This window comes from Mixophyes fleayi, chromosome 6, assembly GCF_038048845.1.
Source record: "Mixophyes fleayi isolate aMixFle1 chromosome 6, aMixFle1.hap1, whole genome shotgun sequence".
Taxonomy (NCBI): Eukaryota; Metazoa; Chordata; class Amphibia; order Anura; family Limnodynastidae; genus Mixophyes; species Mixophyes fleayi.
Genome location: NC_134407.1, coordinates 220,454,694 through 220,482,684, shown reverse-complemented (window position 1 = coordinate 220,482,684; position 27,991 = coordinate 220,454,694). Strand labels below are relative to the sequence as shown.

The window sequence follows — 27,991 nt, the reverse complement described above, 5'->3', positions numbered from 1 at the left end:
GTACGGCTTCAGAACGTTTTATTTTTTGCATGTGTCCTAGGTAAACTTATGTAAATTTTTCATTACATACACAAAGTGCTTCCCGCTGTTTTTCTACAGATGGACTGGCATTACCACTCACGAGAAGCAGTGAGCGTATATTTATTCAAGGTCCACTTTTTCTTTAGATCTAGCTCTCCTCTAATTTCTTGTTCATTTGTAGAGAACACAGGCAGTTCAACGTTGGCAGATACACACCTAAGCCAGGTTAGGAACAAAGTTTGACAGGAACTCAGGAACTGCACCTGTGGAACGCCATAGATTCACTCTGTGATCTGGACCAGACTGCTGGGAAAACAAAAAAACAGTTGTACCCAAACACAGGACCAGAACGCTACTGGCTAGGGGGAAGAGATTAACTATTCAATAGCTGGAATGGCCTAAGTCCAACGCACAACAGCTCCTCTGGCAGGAATATGGTACTGCACCAACACAGTCCACAGAGACCAAGACTCCTAGCCCATAGACAAGAGCATCCTCTTGGCTAAGGGCTTGGAGTAATCCTCTTGTGTGTACACAGCCTTAGTAAAGAGCCAGACTACTAAAGGTGCCAAAATCTATCCCCATGAATACAAAAGGGCCAGCAATACAATACATGTTCCCTCAAAATGTGTGATCTATGGTTATTTGCTGTGTATTAGTTCTGTTTGTATGAACATCCGTGTAAGATATAATAAATCTTGTTTATTGCTTATTAGGATGGTGTGTGTTTTATGCACATGTAGGGAAGCACATTTAGCTTCATTCATATTCATATGAAGCTAAATGTGCATCAATGACAAATCTAAGGTTACCAGTGCCAACTGGGTCCCAGTATAGTCTTCTCCCCTAACTATCATGACAGAAGCTTAAAATATCACAGTGACAGGATGGACCGCCTATGGCACCCTGTCTGTTGTGCTGGGAAGCGGCTGGGCTTACTCTGCCACCGTTCCCATCTGTTATCCCATATGCGCCCTTAACCGCAGTAGGAGGGGCTTACAAATGCTGCCAACAATGGACTCCTTACCAGCATCCAGTACCGGGTTTCTTCTGGGTAACTGACGCTGCTAGTGAACCCCGTTACTGGTGTACATGGGCTGGTACCCCTGACCTCTTCCTATGGATCAGGGTTGCTGTGGATGGATCCCCCCCTGGCCTATCACACTGGCCAGAGCTGCTGGGTAGCGGGCAGAGCGGTGTTACCAGAAAGCTGGGTCCAAACGGCAGAACAGCCTGGAACGGATTAGAGTTGGGTCTAATCTGTAGGTCACAGGGATAGAGAAGTTTCCAAGCAGGTCTTTGAAGCAAGTGATGTTTATTTGCTCACACTGGTTGAAAGTACCAGTGAGCAGGTCAGATGAAACAAGAAGAACAATTTACAAACAAAACAGTGCTTTTTTTTTTTATACAGTTTTGGACACAGCCTCACAGGGTAAGCCAGCCCCATGAGGTCTGAGTTATTGTAACTAACAGGATGTAATATATTTACCCAAACATGGATTTACATGCAATGCAAATCTAACAATATTTACACTTAGCTGTGATTTCCTAAAACTTGCTGTGATTTCCTGCATCTTGTTTTAGACACAGAGGAAATCTAACAGCAAGTCTAATTAAACCTTCCTGTGCCTCCAGGTGTGTTTGGACATCACACATCAAAAGGTCCAATTAACATGAGTCCTTTCTTCAGACAGTTGCAGAATAGACATCTCCTCCACTTGAGAATTCACAAAGAAAGGTTAAAAAAACCAAACAAGTAATTTCCCTACACCAAAATACACAAAAGACTTCCTCAACAAATGGGTATTGCATCAGTTATATACCTCAGAAATAATGCATTTCCTCTAGCAAAGTTAAAACAAAAACAAATTTCCTTCCTTTACCTAAATACACGCAATATCAAAAATAAGTACATTTGCAATTATATAAATAAGTGCCCTGCGCTATTTCCTTTAAATAAATTTATACCATAAGTTATTAATATAACAGAACTAATCATGAGTATCATCTCACCCTTTTAATTAAGAGTATGACCAAACATAATATAATTGTAAACCAGATCACACATATATTGCCAGCCCATTGCTAGGATCGAATACTACTTATAACCTTATATTTAAACAATGTGGTCTGTTGTTACCGTGGAGAGTGATGTCAATGTCGAACAGAATAAGAAATTTGTAGTAAGTTCTACACATGAGCGATCAGGTTCATTCATATGTTGATGAAACACACTCCACATATGTCTATGGATGGTAATTGAATGATAGCACATAAATATATTATGTTAAAAGATCTTTCAATTACCCTCCATAACACAGTGATGTTAATATACCTCTGAGTACACACAATATATTTATGCCTGCTTTTGTAATTTACATTAATAATATGAACAATAATAATTAGATTGCTGCGACTATTTTTTCACGTCTTGAATCAGCTCATTGAGATTGCTTTTCTCCTTTGTGAGATTTCTGATGTGAAACAAGAGCTGATTTCTGTCTAAAACATTTCCCACACTTTGAACATGGAAATGGTTTCTCACCTGTGTGAGTTCTCTGATGTTCAACAAGAATCGATTTATATGTAAAACATTTCCCACACTCAGAACATGAAAATGGTTTCTCACCTGTGTGAGTTCTCTGATGTATAACAAGAGATGATTTACGTGTAAAACATTTCCCACATACAGAACAAGAAAATTGTTTCTCACCTGTGTGAGTTCTCTGATGTTCAACAAGACTTGGTTTCTGCGAAAAACATTTTCCACACTCAGAACATGAAAATGGTTTTTCACCTATGTGATTTCTTTCATGTTTAATAAGAGTTGATTTATATGCAAAACATTTCCCACACTCAAAACATGAAAATGGTTTCTCACATGTGTGAGTTCGCTGATGTATAAGAAGAGCTGATTTATGTGTAAAACATTTCCCACACCCAGAACATGGAAATGGTTTCTCACCTGTGTGAGTTCTCTGATGTACAACAAGACCTGGTTTCTGTGAAAAACATTTTCCACACTCAGAACAAGAAAATGGTTTCTCACCTGTGTGAGTTCTCTGATGTTCAACAAGAGTTGATTTATATGCAAAACATTTCCCACACTCAGAACATGGAAATGGTTTCTCACCTGTGTGAGTTCTCTGATGTACAATAAGTGCTGGCTTCTGTGAAAAACATTTTCCACACTCAGAACAAGGAAATGGTTTCTCACCTATGTGAGTTCTCTCATGTTCAACAAGAGTCGATTTATATGCAAAACATTTCCCACACACAGAACAAGGAAATGGTTTCTCACCTGTGTGAGTTCTCTGATGTACAACAAGCCCTAATTTATGTGTGAAACATTTCCCACACACAGAACAAGAAAATGGTTTCTCACCTGTGTGAGTTCTCTGATGTATAACAAGAGTTGGTTTCTGTGAAAAACATTTTCCACACTCAGAACATGAAAACGGCTTCTCACCTGTATGAATTCTCTGATGTATAACAAGAGCTGATTTCCTTGTAAAACATTTACCACATTCAGAACAAGAAAACATTCTATCATTTTCATTTCTATGATCTGTAGTATGTGTAGCAATATCTAAGATGTCAGAAGAACATTCTCCATCGTTGGAGGGATCAGATGATACATCTGCACTGTGAAGCACTGGATTTATACTTCTGGTAATGGGATTTTCTCCTGGGGAATCTTGTGTGATGTTATCTTCCATTTTAAAATCTGGAGAGAAAATGAGACATCCCTGCGAGGTATTCCTGCTTTTGCTTCCATCAGCTGGAAATAAAATGAATGTATGGAAATAGACATCTTTTTTTTTTACATTTCATTCTATTAGTAAGTTCAAGTTGTTCAGCTCTTTAATTTCAATGAGCAAACATTATTACAATTATAAATGTAGAAATAGAAAAAATGTTTAGTTCACAGATAAAACTTTATCTTAAAATCAAAACACTGGAGCCTTACAGAAGCAGCATAGACATGGGCTAAACTAGCAGCATGTCTTTTCCCATTCATATACACTACTCAAATTACTCAAGATGGACACAAAGGGAGCAAAAGAAAATAATGAAGCAGTCTGAATATATCCCTCTGCTCAACCTCCGGTAGCCTAGTCCCACAGCCAGTGTCATGCTAATTTAGGCTGGATCCTGACTGGAAACTCATAGGAAAATGATTAGTGAAGGAGAGCAGGGGGTAAATGTATCATCCTCCGATTTTTTCAACTCGCTGGAAATTGCCGACTTTGCATTGAAAATTTAAAGCAGCGATGGTTTGTAAAGGCAAACTTGCCTTTACAAGCCATCGCCGCTTTTAATTTTCAATGCAAAGTCGCCGATTTCCAGTGAGTTGAAAAAATCGGAGGATGATACATTTGCCCCCAGGAGTCTTAAAGGGGCTGATGGCTCATGACTCCCCCCACTGGGCAGACACTAATTCCTTAGTTTGCACTGAAAGAGGAGGGTGTATAATAAGATATTGCTGTAGTGACTGATTAAGGAGAATGTGACTTTTTTCTATAATAAGTGTGTATTACTCACCTGTGCTGATATCTGTAGGGATTTCCTCCTCCTTACACTGCTGATCACCCCTCACATACATCTCTTCATCTCCTTCTGTATTTTCTACCTTAATATTAGTCAGATTTTCACCCTAATGTACCCACAGACAACAAAATAACACTTTAATAATCTCTGGTTTTAATAATTAGATTAAAAAGTAGAATATCAGTGTATAAAATACTAACAGCTGCTCTACAGATTATATTGTGTAAAGTCACTTTGGTATTTGGTGAGACCCTATATTCCATCTACCTGATATTCCTGTAGGATACTCTGATTTTTCTCTGTACAATCCTGTGAATAATGAGGATGGGGACATCTCTCTGGGGCATTTCTGTTACTGGATACATCTGTAGGAGAAACACAGTGACTGAATAGATTGTTTAGGTGTGATTATCAGATGTTGTGTGTACATTAAAGTAAGGCATTATAATGTAACAAAAGGTTTGTCATCTTCCATATCATAGTGTCAGATCATTGCTAATGAACTTATTAGGGGAAGGTGCTACCTCGCAACCAAAAGTAATCATCCAGAACATGTATATTGTAGGTGAGTTTACCATTCCTAAATGACACCAGGTTAGTTCACCAGGCACCACTGTAATGTGTACCAAGCCCTCTAAAAGTGCTATCGGGAACAATGGGGACCAGCCCCACAGAGATTGTTAGCGAATTCATAGGGAGTGCTGGTCAACTAGAGGCATAATTTCATCCAAAAAGGGATAAAACAGGAGATAGCACCAGCTGCCCAGATATCAGGGTAATAATGATGCTTCAACATCACTGCCAAGGAGACATCCCAGAGACAAGTACTGCACTAAGCCTGCAGACTACATGTGGGATGAGGGGGAGCTTGTGACAACTCCTCTACTAAGCAGGTCTCAATCCAGCCAACGCTAACTAAGCAACCCCCCCGCGGCCTCGGTGGATGTACCCATACACCGTGGGAACCAGGTCGGTGATGAAATGTGGCCTCTCCTTGGTAAGTGTCTTCTATTTCAGACAGTGATGACAAGCGGTAACAGATCCGATTGGACTGGACTAAGATTGCTGGAACAAACTGTGGATCACAACTGGAATACTCTGTGGACTGCAACTTTGTGAGCCTGCCAAAGGGGGGAAACATTGGGCTTGATGTCCTCCTTACTTTTAGGAGGAGTGAAGAGCATTGAGTCCACCAGCAGGATCATTGCTCCAGGAATGATGATTATAGCTCTGTTAGGATGAGGTGTGTTAGGCCTGGTGCAGTGAACCCCTTGGCACTTGTTCATGTAAAGTACTGTAATTGCTACAGTGTGTAGCGTTATACAATAAAGACATTTTCAGGTTTTTGACTGAGGTAGTGGTGGGTGAGGAAAGGGCTACCCCAAAGAATGCCCACCCCCGCAGAATGGGAAATGTGGAAGTGCAGGGACAGATGGACATGTGTGCTTCCATTTCTTTAGTATGGGCTGACTTGAGCTTGAGGACTCAGAAAATCTGTAAACAGACAGTAAGGATTGTGATGGCTGGAGGTCAGCTTAAAGGTATTTCCATGACCTGAGTTACCCTGGATTGGTGACATGATTGTTGAATTTTGGAAGTGGGTTTGCTGGAGGGACTACACACTGAAGTGATTCTAGGTTATGACCTAAGAAAAGCTAGTGAGTCCCTTTGTGCAAGCAGTAACCCTCAGTTCGACCAGAGCACGGTCCAACCAGCCAGACCATGCTTCACCACTAGCACAAAAAGATCCTGTCATGGCTATTGCTGCAGCAACTGAACCGAAGACACCATTGAGCATCACACCTGTTGACGAGACTGGTTCTTGGGGGGGGGGGGGGGGTAGACTGGATAGTGTTAGAGGATTGGATATTGTATAGGGTTCCAGTTCTGCAGACTTTATATGAACCCGTCATTCGCATGCAAACGCTTGTGTTTCCCAGGAAATACTGAGCATAGCTACTGGTGCTCAGACATGATTTCCCTTTAGCTGGTCACTTAGGGACCCGCAAAACTGACACACATTTGCAGCACGGCTTTTCTAGCCTAGCATTATCTAGGACATGGAGCACTATAGGGTGCCATGATATGTGTCAGTGGCTCAGTAGTCCCCCAGCAAATCTTGCCTATCATACATTGTGTCACACAATGTCACCGCCCATTGATCAGTGATTGAGTCACTATGGGGATGTCCCGTGTTTTGATGTATGAGAAACTCAGCACTTTGTGCGGAGAAGACTGGTCCAATCTCTTTGTGACGGGACTGATGGCTTCTGAACTGGCCTCCTCCCCTCCAAATTGGGCTAATACTTTTTCCTCTTTGTGACTGGATCACTGATAACTTCTGGTATAAATTTATTTAAAGGAAATAGCGCAGGGCGCATATTTATATAATTGCACAAGCAATTATGTTTGATATTGTGTATATGTTGAGATAGAAAATCGTTATTTCTGAGACCAGGGTAGAAAATTAGTTTTTTCTGTTGTAACCTTTCTAAAGCAAAAGCCTAATTTCTGATGTATATATCTGATACAATGATCCTTTGTTTACAAAGTATTTTGTGTATTGTGATGTGGGGAATTGACTTGTTTGAGGGTTGTACTTTTTCTTTGGGAATGTGTATTCTGCGGCTGTCTGAAGTATTCATTCCAGTTAGACCTTTTGACTTGCTAGTAGGTCTCCTGCCTCTGAAATAAGATGCAGGATATCACAGCAAGGTTTTTAAGAATTTCATAGATAAGTATAAATATTGTTGGCTTTGCAATGCATTTAAATCCATGTTTGTGTAAACAGGTTACATCCCAATTCTAAAAATAGCCTGTGTCTGAACTGTATAAAAGGCACTGGCTTGTATTGAAAACTTGTTCATCTGACCAGATCACCTGAAACCTTTAACCAGTGTGAGGGCAAATAAACATCTTCAATATTGCTGTATTCCTGTGACCTGCAGATTAGACCCTAAATCTAATCCGTTCTCTGGCTGTCTTTGAGGTTTGGACCCAAGCTTTTCCGGTACCACCGCTCTGCCTGCTAGCCATGCAGCCCTGGTCAGTGTGATAGGCCAGGGTGGATCCATCCACAGCAACTCTGATCCATAGTAAGAGGTCAGGAGCTACCAGCCCAGTTACACCAGTAACGGAGTACACTCACAGCATCAGTTACCCAGAAGAAACCCAATACTGAATGCCGGCAAGGAGTCCAGTGGTGGCAGCACGTGTAAGCCCCTCCTATTGCTGCAAGAGGGTGCATTTGGGATAATGAAAGGGAATGGTGGCAAAGTAAGCCCAGTCGGTTCCCAGCAACAATAGACAGGGTGGCATAGGCGGTTCATCCTGTCACACTCTTATTTTGTACTGACAGAGAAGGGTGTAGAATAAGACTGCTGTAGTGACTTAACAAGGAGAACATGTGACTATTTACTCAAAATAAGTTTGTATTACTCACCTGTGCTGATATCTGTAGGGAATTCCTCCTCCTTACACTGCTGATCACCCCTCACATACATCTCTTCTTCTCCTTCAGTATTTTCTACCTTAATATTAGTCAGATCTTCACCCCAAGTAGAAAAGCAAAAATATTTTTGGTGCTTAATATAGCTATGAACACAAATCACAAACTGCACTATCCAAACAAATAATATATAAATAAAGAAATTTGCAAAAGGAAATTTGTGACCACAAAATAGCTGTATACCACAAATAGTTATTTCTACTGTTTTTATTAATAATATATAAAACAATATAATTAATAATTATGCATAAAATATAACACTGCAATAAACCACATGTGGAATACACTCCAAACCAGATGGGGATATAATTATCCAGACTCTAAGGACTCTAAATGTATGGAAAAGAAGACAATTGCCGGGTATCCTGCAGGAAATCATCAGAAATCTCAATCCAGCAATGAAATGCGTCAGTCTTATTTTGCTGTGACACATGTGGTGTTTATCCTATTATCTTCTGGAGGAAAAGTCGGTCTACTGATATTGGATCCCTAACTTCAGTCTCAACCCGAACCAGCTGCTGCTTTACATTATATTACCATCAACACGGAGCTTAAGCCCTAAGAAGAGGCAGCAACCAGCTTGTGTGATGGAGTTTGCTGCGGGAGCCAGTTCCTTATTGCACCTCCTGAGTATACGGAGGATATTCATGTGAGTGAATTGATCTACACTCTAGATTCCAGCAGGATCCTATGTAGGAATCTGGTAAGACAACAGCTGTCTATGAGTTCCTAACAGCGGATATTATTATCACTATACACTACCTGCCGGGCTGGTTTATTTGTTCTCTCCTGGAGCATAATTATTTGCATTGATCTGAAGAGTGATCCATTATCTGAATACATCATTATATATAATATGTTGGGCTGATTCATCTGCTCAATTTCTATCTGGAGCATAATTGTGACTGTATAAATTTTGAGACTGATTAATGACCCAGACACATCGATATATCCAGACATATTTTTGCTACTGGGTTTGTCACTTAGAAGGTGTGCACACATCTGAAGAAATTGTGTTATATTTTGGAGTTCAAATACTATTAATTAAATACCCAACGATTGACTTTTTCCCATTCACTTAGAGGACTAAATAATTATATCCCCTCCCGAAGTACATGCAGTTTTAAATATTCCACATGTGGTTTATTGCAGTGTTATATTTTATGCAATTATTAATTATATTGGTGTATATATTATTTATAAAGATAGTAGAAATAACTGTTTATGGTATATAGTTATTTTGTGGTCACAAATTCTCTGTTGCAAATTTCTTTTTTTTATACTTCACCCCAATTAACTCAGAAACATCAAAATAACACTTTAATAATGTCTGGATTTCATGATTAAACAATTAACTACCTCCAACCGTTCCTGACCAATTTCCTCTCTAAAAAAGAACGTGAAGATGTTGGTATCGCTTCATCCACCCACTCATCCAGAATCTGATATTTATTCCCTACCGTTGCCGTGTAATTGTCCTGATCATAATACTCATCATTATTATTGTATCGCCGTTCCTCCTCCTGCCTGTTATATAAAGATGGAAGTCCTCTCCTATCCTTATTTGCACTTTCATTATAACTCCATTAATCCTTCCTCCTATTTATGGATGTTCTATCCCTCCCCTTCTCTCTCCTTCTGACCCTTCTATTTTTCATATAGGGGTTAGACTTTCCCTCCTGATGTTGAATACAGGATACAAACCATGACCTACAGACCATGACCTACAGACCATGACCTACAGACCATGACCTACAGACCATGGCCTACAGACCATGGCCCACAGACCATGACCTACAGACCATGACCTACAGACCATGACCTACAGACCATGACCTACAGACCATGACCTACAGACCATGGCCCACAGACCATGACCTACAGACCATGGCCCACAGACACTTTAAGCTACATACAGCGAGATAGCAACCACTATTCTAAGTGGTTGGATAACATCCCTTTGGGGCAGATGCGGAGAGTGAGGAGACATTGCTCGGAGGATGAGGTGTGTAAGAGACAGATTAATGAAATGAAAGAATCCTTTTTGAGTAAAGGTTATGATGAGGTAAAATTGGATAGAGCTATGGAAACCGCTGTAGAATTAGACAGAAACATCTTGATTGCTGATAAAGAAAAAAAAGAACAAAAGTCTGAAAAGTTTCAGTGGGCTTTTATATCCAATTTCTCTGATGACCATCAACAGATTAAAAAGATATTTATGAGACATTGGGATCTGCTTAAAAGGGATGAGACCATTGGTAGCTCAATTCCAGATAGACCGGTCTTCATTTATAAAAAGGTACCCAATATTAAGGATAACATAGTGAGAAGGTGTCTGGAAGAAGACACTAGAAAGTCTGTTAGAACAGTGGGATTCCACAGATGTGGACTATGTGTAGCCTGCCAGACATGTAAATCATCTATTTCTAAAACTACCGAATTAGTAGTTAATGGGTATGAATTCCGTATTGACCAGTTCATCACGTGTAATGCGAGGAATGTTATATATCTGATAATGTGCATATGTGGTAAGATCTATGTGGGAAAAACTACTAACCCATTAAAAACTAGGTTGCGGGAACACATATACAATATCAGAAAACGTATGGAGACTCACTCCGTATCACAACATTTTAAACAGTATCATTCTTGTGAACCCCGCTATATAGAACAATTTTGGGGTATACAGTCAATAGAAACATCATGGAAAAATAGGGATCTGGCTGGGAATCTAGCTAGGGCAGAAATGCGCTGGATCTTTAATTTACAAGATTTAATACCCACAGGTTTGAATGTGGAGTTTGAGATAAAATGTTTTTTATAAGTTCTTCTGATCTGTATATTTGTGTTCCAATTTATCTCTTATAACACATATGTTGATAGATTTCATGCTGGTCATGTTAGATAAGTGCATCTTACACCAAGTTGTATAGATGCAGGTCCTGTCAATTCATTCATAGACCATTTAATTTATGTTTGTGACCACCAGAGGGCTGTTTATATTATATTGACTACAGAGTTGTCCGTTGGAACAGATGAATCCGATAACTTTTTATGACATTTGTCTTCATTGTCAATTGTAGATCCATGTGTATATTTATTGGGTTACATGTTCCTTCCATTTATTAAATTATGTATTCACTTTGGTGATTATTTTCCATGTTTTTGATCGTATTTTGGATTTATTGTTTGGCAATGTTTGTTTCAGAGTGTGCCAATTGGACGTATGTGATTGTTTTACAATTACCATTTGTTTTCTCTTCCATTTCATTCCTATGCGATATCGCACATTTCCCCATGTCTGGATGTCCGTGGTTAATAAAGTTATTTTCAACCAGACCCCGTGCTGAGCAAAGGGCGGATATGACCAGGAACTTGCGCTACGAGACAGCGGTTAGCGTTTTCATGTTATCTGAAGGGGAACGTGGACTATTTAAACCTGGACTTTTAATCTGGAGAACTATGCCTTGAGAAAGACCCGGGATCTTGGGTTGAAACGTGTTGGCAGTGACTCGATTATCGAGTGCCCAGGTGACAGTGCCGGTCTGCATTTGATCTGAGCTGCAGCAGTTTTGATCGTATACAGGCGCTTTTCAGGTGGACATTTGGTATGGGGCCACTTTTATTGATTCTGATGTCCATATTTTATGATTGTTTTTATCAGGAATAAATTGTATATTGAGATAATGCACTAGTGCGGCTGCTTTCTTGCTTTTTTGCATGACTACATAAACGGAGTGCAGTAAGAAGGTGCACATGCTGAGACACTTTTAAGGAAACAGAGAGTTATCCTACAGGCGCATACTGAATTCCCTGAATGTACCCTAAGGGGGAGAAAATTAAAGAAAAGATCACGGGTGCTGTATTGGAAGTCTTCTTCATCGACAACTTTTGAAAATCAGTACATGTCCTAGAGTGGTGGTGGACATTGTTTAGTGTTTTATGTTATTATGCTATGTTTGTTCTTTTTTTTTTGTATATTCATGCACAACATATGACGAGATGATTGAGAGAAAATATTCCTCCATGGTTTAGAGGTCTTTGGCATTATTCTCTGTGATTCAAGGGAGGGAGCGCCAGTGTATGTACCATTTTGTGTATTATTGTTTATGTATTTGTGGAGTTTTGGTGGAAATTCTGGAGTATTTACACGGCTGCATACCTTAGTCAAGCGCCCAATAAGATCTATTTGAGTATATACATTGTGCACAAATGAATTCCCCCTTAAGGTCTGAGCATAGACTCTGTAGCATGCAATAGAATGGTTCTTTCTTGCTTGTAGTAGAGACTTTCTGGATTTGGGTGAAGAACAGGTCCCTGATGTAGGAGATCTAGCCAAATTGATAGAGGCCATAATTGTTTCATATGCATCTCCCCAATTATCTTCAGCGTCCGTGCAATTAGCAAAATGTCCAAGGGGCTGTTAGCGCATCTAATTCTTCTTATTTTGAGTCCTTGTGAATCTCTTACCTTGCTGTTTTGGCTTGTCTCCAACAAATCTATTTATGGGATCCCGAACTTCTCTATTACACTTTCTTGTTCAATGCCCAATCCCCTGGCTGGATCTGATAAGTGAGATAATCCACCATCTTGTTGCCTTTTCCTGCTATGTGAAGTGCTGAGAGGGACTTTAGATTGTTTTCTGCCCAGACTATGATGGTTGGACAAGTAAACTATGGTAGAATCATCAAACATTTAGAACTGAAATCCATTTATTGGTCTCAACCTCCTAAAAATATACATGGTGTCCAACCTTCTTATATTAGATTGTTGTACCTCCAACTGATCCCATTCTTTATTCATCAAATATTTAATTACTATGAATATCTTGTGTTTATGTTGTTTCTCCCCAAAGAAATCATCCTAAAGGTAGATGGTGACCAGGACTTCTGTATCATCTTAGTCTTATATGTTTAATAAATGAATCCACTACTTCAGGACTATATGTCCCAGAATCATCCTTAGTTTCCCCTTCGTCAGTATCAGACGAGCTTGTCCCACATGACTCTATAGACTCTTCTGAAGAGAATTCCTGCACCTCATCCCAGTCTACACCAATGTCGGATCTTGTCCTTTTAACCTCTTGGGTTACCTGAATGCCTACTTTTTACATAAAGTTCTTTCTCATCCAATTTATTAATTCCTTAAACTTTTCTGGGGCTTGTAGTGGACCACAGCCCACACATAAGCTCCACACACATAATTATGTAATATCCCAGTATTCTTCTCTTCTACAGGCTCTGTAAGAGTACTGAGATGGAGATAAAATAAGGACCTAAACTAACTACAACCTAAGCATTCCCAACACCCCTTACTAAGGATTAGCTTGGACGGGTGTCCTTCAGTTTTGTGATGGCAGGTTCTGGCTCCATACTGCAGGCTGTGTCCCAGACTTAGTAATGGAGCAGAGTGTTGCTTCCCCCTTGAGTGCAGACATGATTATGACATCAGCCGCTCAGGTCATTCACAGGTCACACGTGATGATGTGACTCGGCAACCTTTTCAAATCCAAATGCCGCTTTCCTGCCTCTACCTCGGAAGCAGAGAATGGTCCCAGGGGAGCCACCCTTTGTCCCTGTGGACTTTCCCAATCCTCTCCAGGAACAGATAAGCCCAAATCCAAATAAAATAATAAAAAAAACTAGCTACTCTGTCACTGCCTTACTAAGCTGTTCAAGAGACAAGAAAAAAGACAAAGCAGGAAAGACGGAGTCACATTATATATCTTGAGGAGGTGTCAACTTTTTTTCTGTCTGTAACACCTCCAATCATAATAATAATCAATTATAATTATATTATATTGTGAGAAGCAGCAGGTAAATACTTTTCTACGCAGTGTTTTGATGTCTTTCACTTGTCATTTTGTGCAGTCTGCTCTGCTGTGTTTTCATGTTTTTAGTGATTGAAATCATATGATTTATCTAAGGAATGATTCATCTTTTCTTTACATAATAATTGAGATACAGATCTTACTGGACGAAGCAGACGCCCAGGATTTCAATTGCCAATTAGCAACTACACTTTTAGTTTCCAGATCTTTTATAGACAAATGTTACTTATCATTGCCAAACCAAACCTCCCAGACTTGCGTCAATGCTGACCCTCAAAGCCTTTCCATCATTAATATTCACATATGTTTGGTCTTTAATTTTGGACTTGGAAATGGAAATTTGCTGATCAAATGTTTCTTATCTGTATTATATAACATGTTTTTGACTTGACTTGTAATTGGTAATATAGGTTTTTGTAAATGATTACTTTCACAGCTTATATTTCACCAGGAAGGCGGCACTGACGCTCTTTGGTGCTTGATGCATTAAATAGCTGCCTGTGTCAGACAAACCTTGCTGGTTATAGAGTTCACGCGCTAGCATTTCTGTGCTGCTCTGTATCCTGTCTGCTGCCTGGTATCGGACTCTTGTTGGGGACCCAACTATCCTGCTTGCTGTCTAATCTGAACCTTAGCCTGTTACCCCGATTATTCTGTCTGCTACCTGAACCCTCATTATATCTCACTGTACAGACCCCTCTCCTCGAAATAATAATAATCTCCATATAATACACAGTGTGTGCTGGGAACGGTCTTATCCCTCATCTCATCTCACTGTACAGACCCGTCAACTCTTTATAATAATATCTCCAGTGGCCGGGTCTCCCGGTCCTTCAGATTTATTGTACAACACTGTGGAGCTGGAATGGAAATATTCTAGATGCCACAGACATAATTATGTACCATAGGATAGGCTGATGTATTTACTGGAGGATAAATATTTATACTCTGAAGATCTGGAGACTCTGACAGACACTGACATTCTCTGAGTTCCTATTGATTAGTAAAACAAGAAGCCCTGACTGATTGTCTAAGCTCAGTGAGCTCAGCTCTTTGTTAGATGAACATGAACAGTTTGTGTTCTTCACATGAATGTACCCAGAGCTCATTCCAGGTTTCATCAATTGAAAGAAGATGTTAATCAAACTATATATAACAACAGAGCCTGCTTCACCTGTAGTATAATAACAGGTCACCATAATCTGCTCCACTTGTATTAAAATACAATGAAATCAGTCTGCTCCATCTGTATTATAACATGGAACTATAGTCTGCCCCATCTGTATTATAACATGGAACTATAGTCTACCCCATCTGTATTATAATATGGAACTATAGTCTACCCCATCTGTATTAGAATATGGAACTATAGTCTGCTCCATCTGTATTATAACATAGAACTATAGTCTGCCCCATCTGTACTATAATATGGAACTATAGTCTGCTCCATCTGTATTATAACATAGAACTATAGTCTGCCCCATCTGTATTATAATATGGAACTATAGTCTGCTCCATCTGTATTATAACATAGAACTATAGTCTGCCCCATCTGTACTATAATATGGAACTATAGTCTGCTCCATCTGTATTATAACATAGAACTATAGTCTGCTCCATCTGTATTATAACATGGAACTATAGTCTGCTCCATCTGTATTATAATATGGAACTATAGTCTGCTCCATCGGTATTATAATATGGAACTATAGTCTGCTCCATCGGTATTATAATATGGAACTATAGTCTGCCCCATCTGTACTATAATATGGAACTATAGTCTGCCCCATCTGTATTATAATATGGAATTATAGTCTACCCCATCTGTATTATAACATGGAACTATAGTCTGCCCCATCTGTATTATAACATGGAACTATAGTCTACCCCATCTGTATTATAATATGGAACTATAGTCTACCCCATCTGTATTAGAATATGGAACTATAGTCTGCTCCATCTGTATTATAACATAGAACTATAGTCTGCCCCATCTGTATTATAATATGGAACTATAGTCCGCTCCATCGGTATTATAATATGGAACTATAGTCTGCTCCATCTGTATTATAATATGGAACTATAGTCTGCCCCATCTGTATTATAACATGGAACTATAGTCTGCTCCATCTGTATTATAACATGGAACTATAATCTGCTCCATCTGTATTATAATATGGAACTATAGTCTGCCCCATCTGTACTATAATATGGAATTATAGTCTACCCCATCTGTATTGTAACATGGAACTATAGTCTGCTCTATCTGTATAGCAAAACCACTGCACCAGGATCTGCTCCATCTGCATAATAGTAATAACAATAATAATAATAGGACACCTGAGCCTACTGCACCTGTATTACTATAACGGAGCTACAGAGACTACTCCACCTGTGTAATAATAACAACCAGACACCAGAGTCTGCTTCCCCTGTAGTATAGTAAAGTGACACCACAGTCTGCTCCACCAGTATAATAATAACAATCATTACCACAACAAGACTATATACTCTGCTCCCCGTGTATGATAGTAAAGTGATACCACAGTCTGCTCCCTGTATAATCATAATAATATCATTACCTGCTGCCAGACACAACAATGTCTCCTCTCTGCTTCCTCCTACTCAACGGTCACCCGGAAGTTGCTATCGGAAAACACTTCCTGTGTTTGGAACGCAGAGGGCGGAAGTTACGGTCAGGATAGAAGACTAGTGGAACGCACAACCCGGAAGTTGGGGAACGCACCGTCTAATGGGTGAGAGGGGACAGCGATAGTCAGGGGGTAAGTACCCACATAGATATATAATGACACCTCATAGCCCAGTAATGTCATAGTCACATCTAGTCCAGCTAGAAGCTAAGAGCTATCACTGCATTACATGTACTATAACCTCACACTGCTATATACTTATCCAGAGCTATATTCACTCTGGTGCAAGGACCAAGCTTATCCTATCTCTACCCCTCTCTCATGCTTTATCCTCTATAACACCACCTGAGAGCTATCACTGCATTACATGTACTATAACCTCACACTGCTATATACTTATCTAGAGCTATATTCACTCTGGTGCCAGGACCAAGCTTAACCTATCTCTAGCACTATCCCTCTCTCATGCTTTATCCTCTATAACACCACCTGAGAGCTATCAGGAAAACACTGCTATAAATGTAACATTGGTGCTAGAAACCCCCTTACCTAACTATTCTAGCACCCACCAAGATCCTCTCTCCATGTCTCCTTATCACCCCTTTCTTCTTCCACGTCCCTTTTCTCCCATTTCTGATCCCTCTGTAGGACCAGTGACACAGAGCACCCTTCATAAAAATACAGAAATGAGCAAAGAGAGAGTGAGAAGAAAATAAGCTGTACAGAAATTAAAAGAAAGACTTCAAAGATAACGGTACATACTACAAAGATAACAGTACATACTACAAGGATAATTGATGCACTCTTCACCATCGTATACATCGTCCATACCAGAGCAATTATTTCGCTTTCTCTATTCTCTGATTTATTTATTTTTTGCTTTACAATACACAGTACACATTATACAGTAGAGAGAAGAATATCCGGTGATTGTGAGACACCCAGGAGTCATTTCTCTGTGTCGGTAGGATTAAGTAAGAGCCATCATGGTGCCTCCACCTCACTCACTGATACATGAGAGAAACAATGATCAGAGGATTCTAGAACTCACCAACAAGATCATTCAGCTGCTGACTGGAGAGGTGACTGCTGGGAATGGGACATTATACAGTAACACCAGGGGATGTGTCTTGGTGATGACTGTATCATTGTGTGTGTCAGGTTCCTATAAGGTGTGAGGATGTCACTGTCTATTTCTCCATGGAGGAGTGGGAGCATTTAGAAGGTCACAATAATCTGTACATGATGGAAAATCACCTGCCCCTCACATCACTGGGTATTGTATTATAAAGGAGAGCACAGTTTTGACGGCCACCTAGATACACATCATCTGATAGTCACATACAAACAATATATGCAGTCACTGTGAGTCTATTACAGATGGATCCAGTAACAGAAATATTCCAGAGAGATGTCCTCGTTCTCTTTATTCACAGGATTGTACATAGTAAAATCACAATATTCCACTGGTTTATAAGGAATTCATATTTTTTGAGAAGTAAAAGAATTAGATATTGTAAAATTAGGCTGGAAATTAAAAGTTTAGGTATGATTTAGAGTTGTATTCAGTTAGTCTATATCTATTAGAATAGACCTCCTTTACCAGACACAGCAGCCAATCACCTGTTCTGTAGCTCCTGTACTTCCCTCTTCCTCATTCTCATTATTACCTCTATCCTGCCCCTCTGTCTACTAGTTCATTCTCTGTCTTACCATCTCCCGCTACCCCACTCACCTCTCTACCCATCTGTCCAGCCCCAATCGTTACTACTCCTTTGTTTTTCTGCAGAAACGGTTGTTGCCTTTAATAACTGTCAATGGATCAGAGGATCACTCACTGTACAATGTAATTTTACAACTCTGCCCCCTGGTCCCTCCCAATTACAGCAGTTCACTATCCTGCCAACCCACACTACAGCAATACCACCACTGCCCCCCACACTACAGCAACACCACCACTGCCCCCACACAATATAAAAGTTGTAAGTAAATAATAATAGTCTAAAACTACTGCAAATATAATAAATGTTCTACAATGTGGCAGACAGGAGCTATTATAGGCAACAGCACGTAGGGTATTAATTTAAGACAAATTTTGAAATGCCATATTCTTAAAATAGCAAGTAGTACATATAATACTATGGTACATCCATTACTACCTAAACTGACAATTTGTTACACAGAACTTTGGTCCATAATAAAAAGGTAGACAATATAAATGTAAACATGAAAAGAAAGGGTAGTGAAAGTTAATGAGAGAGCTTACAATCTATTTGGAAGCTGAAACAAGTGTAGTGTGTGTGGTATAGAGATGTTGCAGCATGAGATCTCCAGAGACCACACTTGGTGTAGCCATGTGGATCAGTAACATATATGGGTCTCGGCAGGTGATCTGAAGCGTCAATAGCCGTTCAGCCAATCAGAAGCAGTTTTGCCTGTTATAATGTGACCAGCCTATGATCACATGGCCTGTGCAGCGCTGGTGATGGTTATTGAGTTGAAGTGGGGGCGTTTTACAATTGTGTTTTTTTACAACATACACAATCATCATTATCAATTTCCAGAACTTGATGTTGATGACTGTTACAAATTTGCTACAGACAAGTCAGTACCTTTGAAAATCTAGGATGACATTCGATCGCCTCCATCTCAGCGGCTTTGCAGCTGCCAGGTAAATGCATCTTCTCAATCCCTAGAAAATAATTTCAATTTCTCATTCTGCCACAGAAAATACTGTTGTTGCATCTGGACACAGTGTGAGGCACTTTCCTGCACTTAGCCCGTTAATTTTAGTTCATATAATATAAAGTATGTTCCTCTTGGTTTTCCAGTGTGTGAAAACATGTTCACCCGTCCCCTTTTAACATTTTCCCCTCCATATGACAATGGGACTAAAGCAGAAAATCCACCAAGGGGTTAAAAACACCTATGCAAACATGCCCGTAGCTCTGCCGTCTTATACTGGTCCATGCCATTACACTGCTAGAGTGTCATTGTACACACTCTGAGCGCAAGGAGGGAGCTGAAGGCCAGGAACACTTAATGATTGATGATTGAATGTTTCTCTTATACAGGATCATGCACTTTTACTATTTAATCGGATTGCTGTGTTAGTTACCGTGAACCTTTTGGAAAGTAAAATAAACAGGTTTTATTTTTAATCAATCTTGTTTTTAGGAGAAGACTTGACAGTTTCAACTGTAAATACTATAGGCCACCAATGCCTTTGAACTTTTTCTTAACCGAGATAGCCAGTATTACCTCGCAAGAATCCAAATAGGTTACTATTTGGGCTTATAAACATAAATTATACTACAGCATGATATACAAGATCTGTAGCAAATAGGGCATTAAGAATATTTTTTAGTTAAGTGGTAGCACCTCCTTTCAGTGTCAAACTCTACATCTAATCTGAATAATAACATGTTGCAATATTTAGGGAGCTACAATGATAATATCCATTGTCACGAACATTCTCCCAGCTGCCGTGACTTTGGGGTGTTTGCTGTATGAGGTCACACACGATTTCAGCCCGCGGTCTCTCACACCTATCACACAGGTTCTAGACCTACAGAATCGCCCCCAAACACTGCGCTCTCACACCCCCAGACACTTCAGGTTCTGCCACCACCTATTGAATACGGGCAATAGGACCCCAATACACTGTCCCACACGCAGGCTTCTAGCTATTCACAGAGTAGCAAGACCCACACCAGCACACAAAGGGTTACCTCTTCACACCTCCAGACCGTTGCACACATGTAAATACAAGCACACACAGCTTGTTAATCAAATGTATCAACAAATCACACACTGGCATTCCAAGGGTTAACTTGGTCGAGCTCTCTTCTAACAGGCTAATGGATTCGTTAGAGTATCAAGGACACAACATATTAAATTATAGATTTAATATACAAAAGTATAGGGCATTCAGATATAAAGAAAAATAATGAATAAACAATTAAGAGATTGACATAACAAGCAACAGTTTAAAATAAGAGATAAAAGTACAGAGCATAACTTACTTATCATCATCTGTGGGGTAGAAAAGATGGACAGTCCTTCAATTAGATTGATTTCCCAAGAAGCTGACCCTTGCCCCTTCCCAACACAGGTTTTTTAAGCAAAATTAAATGGGATGGTCTTCACAGGGGCATCGTTTAATGCTAATAGGGGGCAGGGATGTCCCCTGGGTGTCACTATTCTTTGCTCACAAATATTCCCAAAGTCTTGACCTATGGGTAATTCTTCAGAGATATATCCCAGAGAAATAACTTCCCCTTCAATAAACCGGTCATAATCTCCCGCACACTTAAATACCAAACATGATGGAATTATGACAATGTGACATAGCTTTTCCAAAGATATGTGATTTTAGCTGTTCACAGATACCACCCGAACCTGTCATTCACAACCATGGTGTGATTTCTGCTCCTCAGATATCCTAAAATATGAACTATGACAACATTTTCCTTTGAAGGTCATATTTCTATATATCTTTATAGGCAGTCTTCAAATGCTGTCTTTGTCTACAAGGATCTCACCTAGGCATATGGCTCTGTCATTTACATTTAGTGGTTCCTGGTATTTACACCACCTATTGATAGGAAGTAAATTAAGTGGAATACAGGATCAAGAACAATGGATGTCTGTGATCTGCATATCTTAAGCAGGTCTCCTCACAACAGGGTTTGCTTAACTGAATTACCCACTACTGGGCTAAATGTTTTCCTTTTAAAAACATTTGGTCACACATTTATCTGAGTTGAAAATCAGGTTCATTTATGTATCAATGCAATGTTTTATTAGGGCCCTGACATTCAATATTCTATTGCATCATATCAGATTTATGCTCTCATCCTGACATCCATATTCATAGATTTCTGGTGCCGTAACAATAAACAAAAGTCTCCCTTTTTATATCGGGACATGATTGCTTGTAAACAGCATGAGCCACCTTCATTGATATATACACCGGTGGCTGCAACTTGGAGATACAATGTATCATTAGTGGGAATAGGAGATCACCAGCTGGATGTCGGGTTGGTTATTATCAGGACTATGACATTACATTGAGGTCACATCTATATAACAATTAGTGCAGATATAGTTCATGCTAATTATATGATTGATTTTTTTTTGCCAGATTGAACACTTTGTACGATCATATGTCCAGCATTGAAATATCGGTGGAGTCGCTATGTTTGGCCCCATATTACAAGTACTATCATAGACGCACCTTAGCTAGATAAGTGCAATAGGATGTTTCAATGATATATATTCCTTAAGAAGTGCGACCCTGTGTCCACAATTGATATATAAGGAAGCATTTTGATACCAGTTAATTCTTTATTTGGATCATTGTTTTAAATATGATTTAAATATAGTATTTTAATAAAACTGTGACAGTTTTCAGGGCTGAAATAGGGATCCCCTGAATCTGCCAGATATGACAGGGCTCACTCAAGGGCGCGGAGTCTTACTGGTAGGTGGTTTTCACCAGGGACCCCCGCAAGGAGGTATGGTCTTAGCAGCCCGTATCCCACAAGTCGCGGTCCCGTGAGAGAGTACCAGGCAGAGTGGTTCGGAGGAGCCAGGAACGGAGGGAACAGGCGAGAGGTGGACACAAGGAGGTAACAGAAACAGCACCAATGGAGTCACTGGAACAGCGGTAGTTCAATATAGCAGCGAGAGAGAGAACAAGAGCCAGATCCTTACAGTTGCAGGGAATGAGCACAAAGAACAGGCACCTGACAGGAGAAATCAGGTAGTTTAAATACCCCTCCCAAGATTCTGAGGCCAATGAGGAGAGTGTAATGTCTGAAGGAAGGACTTGCGGATCTGCTCATGCCGACGGCAAGATGGCACCCGCCATCGGACTGATGCTCCCAAGACACCGTGATCACCGCCTGCAAGAAGGTAAGGATGTTGGTAACCGCTTGCTGGGCCGGCGTGTGACAAACTGATTGGTACAGCTTGGAAACGTTTTATTCTTTGTATGTGTCCTGGATAAACTTATGTAAATTTTTCTTGACAAAACACAAGGTGCTTCCCGCTGTTTTTCTACAGATGGACTGGCATTTCCACTCACGAGAAGCAGTGAGCATATATTTATTCAAGGTCCACTGTTTCTTTAGATCTAGTGCTCCTGTAATTTTTTGTTCATTTGTAGAGAACACAGGCAGTTTAATATTGGCAGATACACACCTAAGCCAGGTTAGGAACAAGGTTTGCAGATGACAGGAACTGAGGAACTAAAGCTGTGCAACACCATAGATTCACTCAGTGATCTGGACCAGACTGTTTGGAGAACAAAAAAATAGGTGCACCCAAATACAGGACCAGATCGCTACTGGCTAGGGGAAGAGATTAACTATTCAATAGCTGGAATGGCCTAAGTCCAAAATACACAGCTCCTCTGGTAGGAATATGGTACTACACCAACACAGTCCACAGAGACCAGGGGGTAAATGTATCAAGCTGAGAGTTTTCCAGCAGGTATAAAAAAAACAATAAGATTCTAGCTATCATTTATTTAGTACATTCTACAAAATGATAGCTAGAATTTGATTGGTTGCTATAGGCAACATCTCCACTTTTCAAACCCGCCGGAAAACTCTCAGCTTGATACATTTACCCCCAGAATGGAGAAGAAATATGATATAAGTGACTTTAACCATAAAATGATTGCTGGTGCCAGATTGGGTGGTTGAGTATCTCAGAAACTGCTGATCTCCTGGGATTTTCACACATATGCTCTAGAGTTTACAGAGAATGATGCACAAAAAACCCCATCAAGTGATTGGCTGTTCTGTGGGCAAAATGAGAGCAGTCAGAGGATAATCGATCAAGCTGACAGAAAGGTGACAGTAACTCAAATACCCATGGATTACAACAGTGGTAAGAACACGAGTATTTCTGTATTTACAGCCTGTGAAACCTTGAAATAGACTACAGCAGCAGATGACCACTCCTATATCACTCCCGTCAGCTACAAACAGGAGTTTGAAGCTACAGTGGACACAAACTCACCAAAACTGGACAGTTGAAGATTGGAAAAATTATGTCTGGTCTCACTAATCTCGATTCCTGCTGTAACATGCAGATGGTAGTGACACAAGTTGGCATAAACAACATGAATCAATGGATCCATCCTGTCTTGTACAAACTGTGCAGGCTGAAGGTGGTGTAATGAGTTGGAGAATATTTTCTGGGCACACATTTGAATTTAGCATTGTTTAATGCCACAGACTACCTGAGTATAATTACTGACCATGTGCATCCTTTTACGGCTACAGTCTACCTATCTTCTTATGGCTACTTCCAGTAGAATAAGGCGTCATGTCACAAAGCTCACGTCTTCTCAAGCTGGTACCATGAACATGACAATGAGTTCAATGTACTCAATGTGCCTCCAGTCACCAGATCTCAATCCTATAGAGATGCCTCAGGAAGTGCTGGAGCGGGAGATTCGCAGCATGAAGGTGCAGCCAACAAATCTGCAGCAACTGGGTATTGTTATTATGTCAACATGGACCAGAATCTCTAAGGAATGTATCCAGCTCCATATTGAATCCGTGCCTGAAAGAATCAGGCTGTTCTGGGGGCAAACTACTTAGTGCTATAAAGCTGTACCTAAGAGTGGCCACTGAGTGTGTGTCTGTGTGACAGAAATCATTTACATTTTTAAAACATTAAATTTGAGCTTTTGAATATTTTTAATTAAGTTAGAATTGTCCACGTAATCAGGTTAAATGGTTTTTTTTTTAAATCTGTACTCCGCCAAGGAGTCTCCATCTAGTTTGGATCTTTGGACAAATGTCCAACCCCTCCTTAATAAATCATGCCCCCCATGTATAGCAAATGGAGAATCCCCCCAGGATCCCTCCCTGCTGCCTGAGTACTGGGAGTCTGAAGCATGTAAATGTTTTATAAGACCAACAGCCATCAGTGTCCTGTGTCCCACATCATTTTAACACTAATAAATTTGTCCAATATGTAAATAAAAGGAGCCATCAATATGTCAATTAAACAAATGTGTTTAACTTTCTGAATCCCATAAAAGAAGGTTAGTGGCTATTACTATCTGCAAAGGAGGTGCAGAATCTATTCATGCAACCAGAGAATTGCTGGATACATAGGAAGTAATTTATCAACTGAAAAAATACAGCTACACAGAGCATTTCATTATAAACATATACAAATATTTATTGGCCTAGTGCATACATACATACCCACAATCTGCTTTTATGAACTGTCAGTGGGTGCTCTTTTGTGAGTTAAGATATATATACACATAACCATCCTTCAAAATCCTGCCTACTATCTTAAGACTATTCTGTTCATTCATGTCAAGTTTTCCTTAGTATTCTCCAAATATATTGTATATTCCATTCTTATTTATGTTTTAAATTATGAGTGACAGGACATCTGGACAGTATTTACTACTTGTGACATTTGTGTGTTTTTATTTCATGGGTAGTTATGTCCCTATAAATGTGCTTTTCTGTATAAACTGTGCCTGGAAGGTGCAAAAGGTCTCACATTTAAAATTCTAAGCAGAGGTCGGACCTCCATCACCTCTAACTGAGTGTAAAATGCAAGTCCTTATTCAGGGGATGGGAAAGGCCCTGTATCCTCCCGCTATATAAGAAAGGTTGTTGTAAAGATAAAGAAACTCATTTAAACATTTTACTGTGCAAATGTAAATCTTACTTTCACATGCTGGAGCAATACAAGGCTAAATCCACGTAATTCAATCTAAAGGTTTACATCCCAGCAGACGCATCTCATCTATAAAGTCAGGCACATACCTGCATAAATGGGTGTATTTGTACAAAAATAACCACAGATCATCACTAAATTACTTTTGCAGTATAGATCCACAATTTTGCAGCTTCATAAATTACCCATTGAGACAGAAACATATCACAGAACATATCACCCTTTTAATTAAGAGTATGACCAAACATAATATAATTGGAAACCAGATCCCACATATATTGCCAGCCCATTGCTAGGATTGCATACTACTTATAACTTTATATTTAAACAACATTTCTGCCTGCTTTTGGAATTTACATTAATAATATGAACAATAATATTTAGATTGCTTCACGTCTTGAATCAGCTCATTGAAATTGCTTTTCTCCTTTGTGAGATTTCTGATGTGAAGCAAGAGCTGATTTCTGTCTAAAACATTTCCCACACTTTGAACATGGAAATGGTTTCTCACCTGTGTGAGTTCTCTGATGTTCAACAAGAGCTGCTCTCTGTGAAAAACATTTTCCACACTCAGAACATGAAAATGGTTTTTCACCTGTGTGAGTTCTCTGATGTATAACAAGAGATGATTTATGTGTAAAGCATTTCCCACACGCAGAACAAGGAAATTGTTTCTCACCTGTGTGAGTTCTCTGATGTACAACAAGAGCTGCTTTCTGTGAAAAACATTTTCCACACTCAGAACATTGAAATGGTTTATCACCTGTGTGAGTTCTCTGATGTACAACAAGAGCTGGTTTCTGTGAAAAACATTTTCCACACTCAGAACATGGAAATGGTTTCTCACCTATATGAGTTCTCTCATGTTCAACAAGAATCGATTTATATGTAAAACATTTCGCACACTCAGAACATGAAAATGGTTTCTCACCTGTGTGCGTTCTCTGATGTACAACAAGAGATGATTTACGTGTAAAACATTTCCCACACGCAGAACAAGGAAATTGTTTCTCATCTGTATGAATGCTCTGATGCTCAACAAGACTTGGTTTCTGCGAAAAACATTTTCCACACTCTGAACATGGAAATGGTTTCTCACCTCTGTGACTTCTTTCATGTTCAGTAAGATTTGATTTATATGCAAAACATTTCCCACACTCTGAACATGAAAACGGTTTCTCACCTGTGTGAGTTCTCTGATGTTCAACAAGAGTTGATTTATATGCAAAACATTTCCCACACTCAGAACATGGAAATGGTTTTTCACCTGTGTGAGTTCTCTGATGTAGAACAAGAGCTGCTTTCTGTGAAAAACATTTTCCACACTCAGAACATGGAAATGGTTTTTCACCGGTGTGAGTTCTCTGGTGTACAACAAGAGTTGATTTCTGTGAAAAACATTTTCCACACTCAGAACATGGAAATGGTTTCTTACCTATATGAGTTCTCTCATGTTCAACAAGAGTCGATTTATATGCAAAACATTTCCCACACACAGAGCAAGGAAAAGGTTTTTCACCTGTGTGAGTTCTCTGATGTACAGCAAGACCTAATTTATGTGTGAAACATTTCCCACACACAGAACAAGAAAATGGTTTCTCACCTGTGTGAGTTCTCTGATGTATAACAAGAGCTGGTTTCTGTGAAAAACATTTTCCACACTCAGAACAAGAAAACGCCTTCTCACCTGTATGAATTCTCTTATGTACAAAAAGAGCTGATTTTCGTGTAAAACATTTACCACATTCAGAACAAGAAAACATTCTATCATTTGTATGATCTGTACTATGTATAGCAATATCTAAGATGTCAGAAGAACATTCTCCATTGTTGGAGGGATCAGATGATATATCTGCCCTGGGAAGAACTGGACATATATTTCTGGTAATTGGATTTTCTTCTGGAGAATCTTGTGTGATGTTATCTTCTATTTTAAAATCTGGAGAGAAAATGAGGCATCCCTGTAAGGTATTCCTGGCCTTGCATCCATCAGCTGGAAATAAAATGAATGTATGGAAATAGACATTCTTTATTTTTTCAGTTCATTCTATTAGAAAGTTCAAGTTGTTCAGCTCTTTAATTTCAATGAGCAAACATTATTACAAATATAAATGTACAAGCAGAAAATATGACTATTTTGGTTAACAGATAAAACATTAGCTTAAAATCAAAACACTGGAGCCTTATGGAAGCAGCGTAAACATGGGCTAAATTAGCAGCATGTCTTTTCCCATTCATATACACTACTCAAATTACTCAAGATGGACACACAGGGAGCAAAAGAAAATAATGAAGCAGTCTGAATATATCCCTCTGCTCAACCTCCGGTAGCCTAGTCCCACAGCCAGTGTCATGCTAATTTAGGCTGAATCCTGACTAGGCTGAATTCCTCATAAGAAAATGGTTAGTGAAGGAGAACAGGAGTCTAAAAGGGGCTGATGGCTCATGACTCTCCCCACTGGGCTGATACTTATTCCTTGGTTTGCACTGACAGAGGAGGATGTATGATAAGATATTGCTGCAGTGACTGATTAAGGAGAATGTGACTTTTTTCTGTAATAAGTGTTTATTACTCACCTGTAGGGATTTTCTCCTCCTTACACTGCTGATCATCCCTTATCATCATCACCATTTATTTAAATAGCGGCACTGATTCCGCAGCGCTGTACAGAGAACTCATTCACATCGGTCCCTGCCCCATTGGAG

The 27,991-nt window shown here is 39.6% G+C and overlaps 2 protein-coding genes across 5 annotated transcripts in view; one reads left to right on the top strand and one right to left on the bottom strand.

Annotated features, from left to right (window-relative positions):
* Positions 1–27,991, top strand: part of LOC142159857 (uncharacterized) — a 242,385-nt gene that overhangs the window by 178,027 nt on the left and 36,367 nt on the right. The gene's annotated exons all lie outside the window — the stretch shown is intronic.
* Positions 2–27,173, bottom strand: LOC142160014 (uncharacterized). The gene is made up of 2 exons (XM_075214933.1): positions 25,706–27,173; positions 2–3,567 (listed from the first exon to the last, which is right to left on the bottom strand). The coding sequence occupies exons 1-2, from the start codon at positions 27,046–27,048 to the stop codon at positions 2,463–2,465; spliced, it is 2,448 nt and encodes an 815-aa protein (XP_075071034.1). The 5' UTR covers positions 27,049–27,173; the 3' UTR covers positions 2–2,462.

Coding starts and splice junctions, on each gene's coding strand:
- LOC142160014 (XM_075214933.1), bottom strand. CDS start 27,048: ATGTTTTCTTGTTCTGAATGTGGTAAATGTTTTACACGAAAATCAGCT. Junction 3,568..25,705: donor AAATCTCACAAAGGAGAAAA/GCAATTTCAATG, acceptor TGAAAATGATAG/AATGTTTTCTTGTTCTGAAT.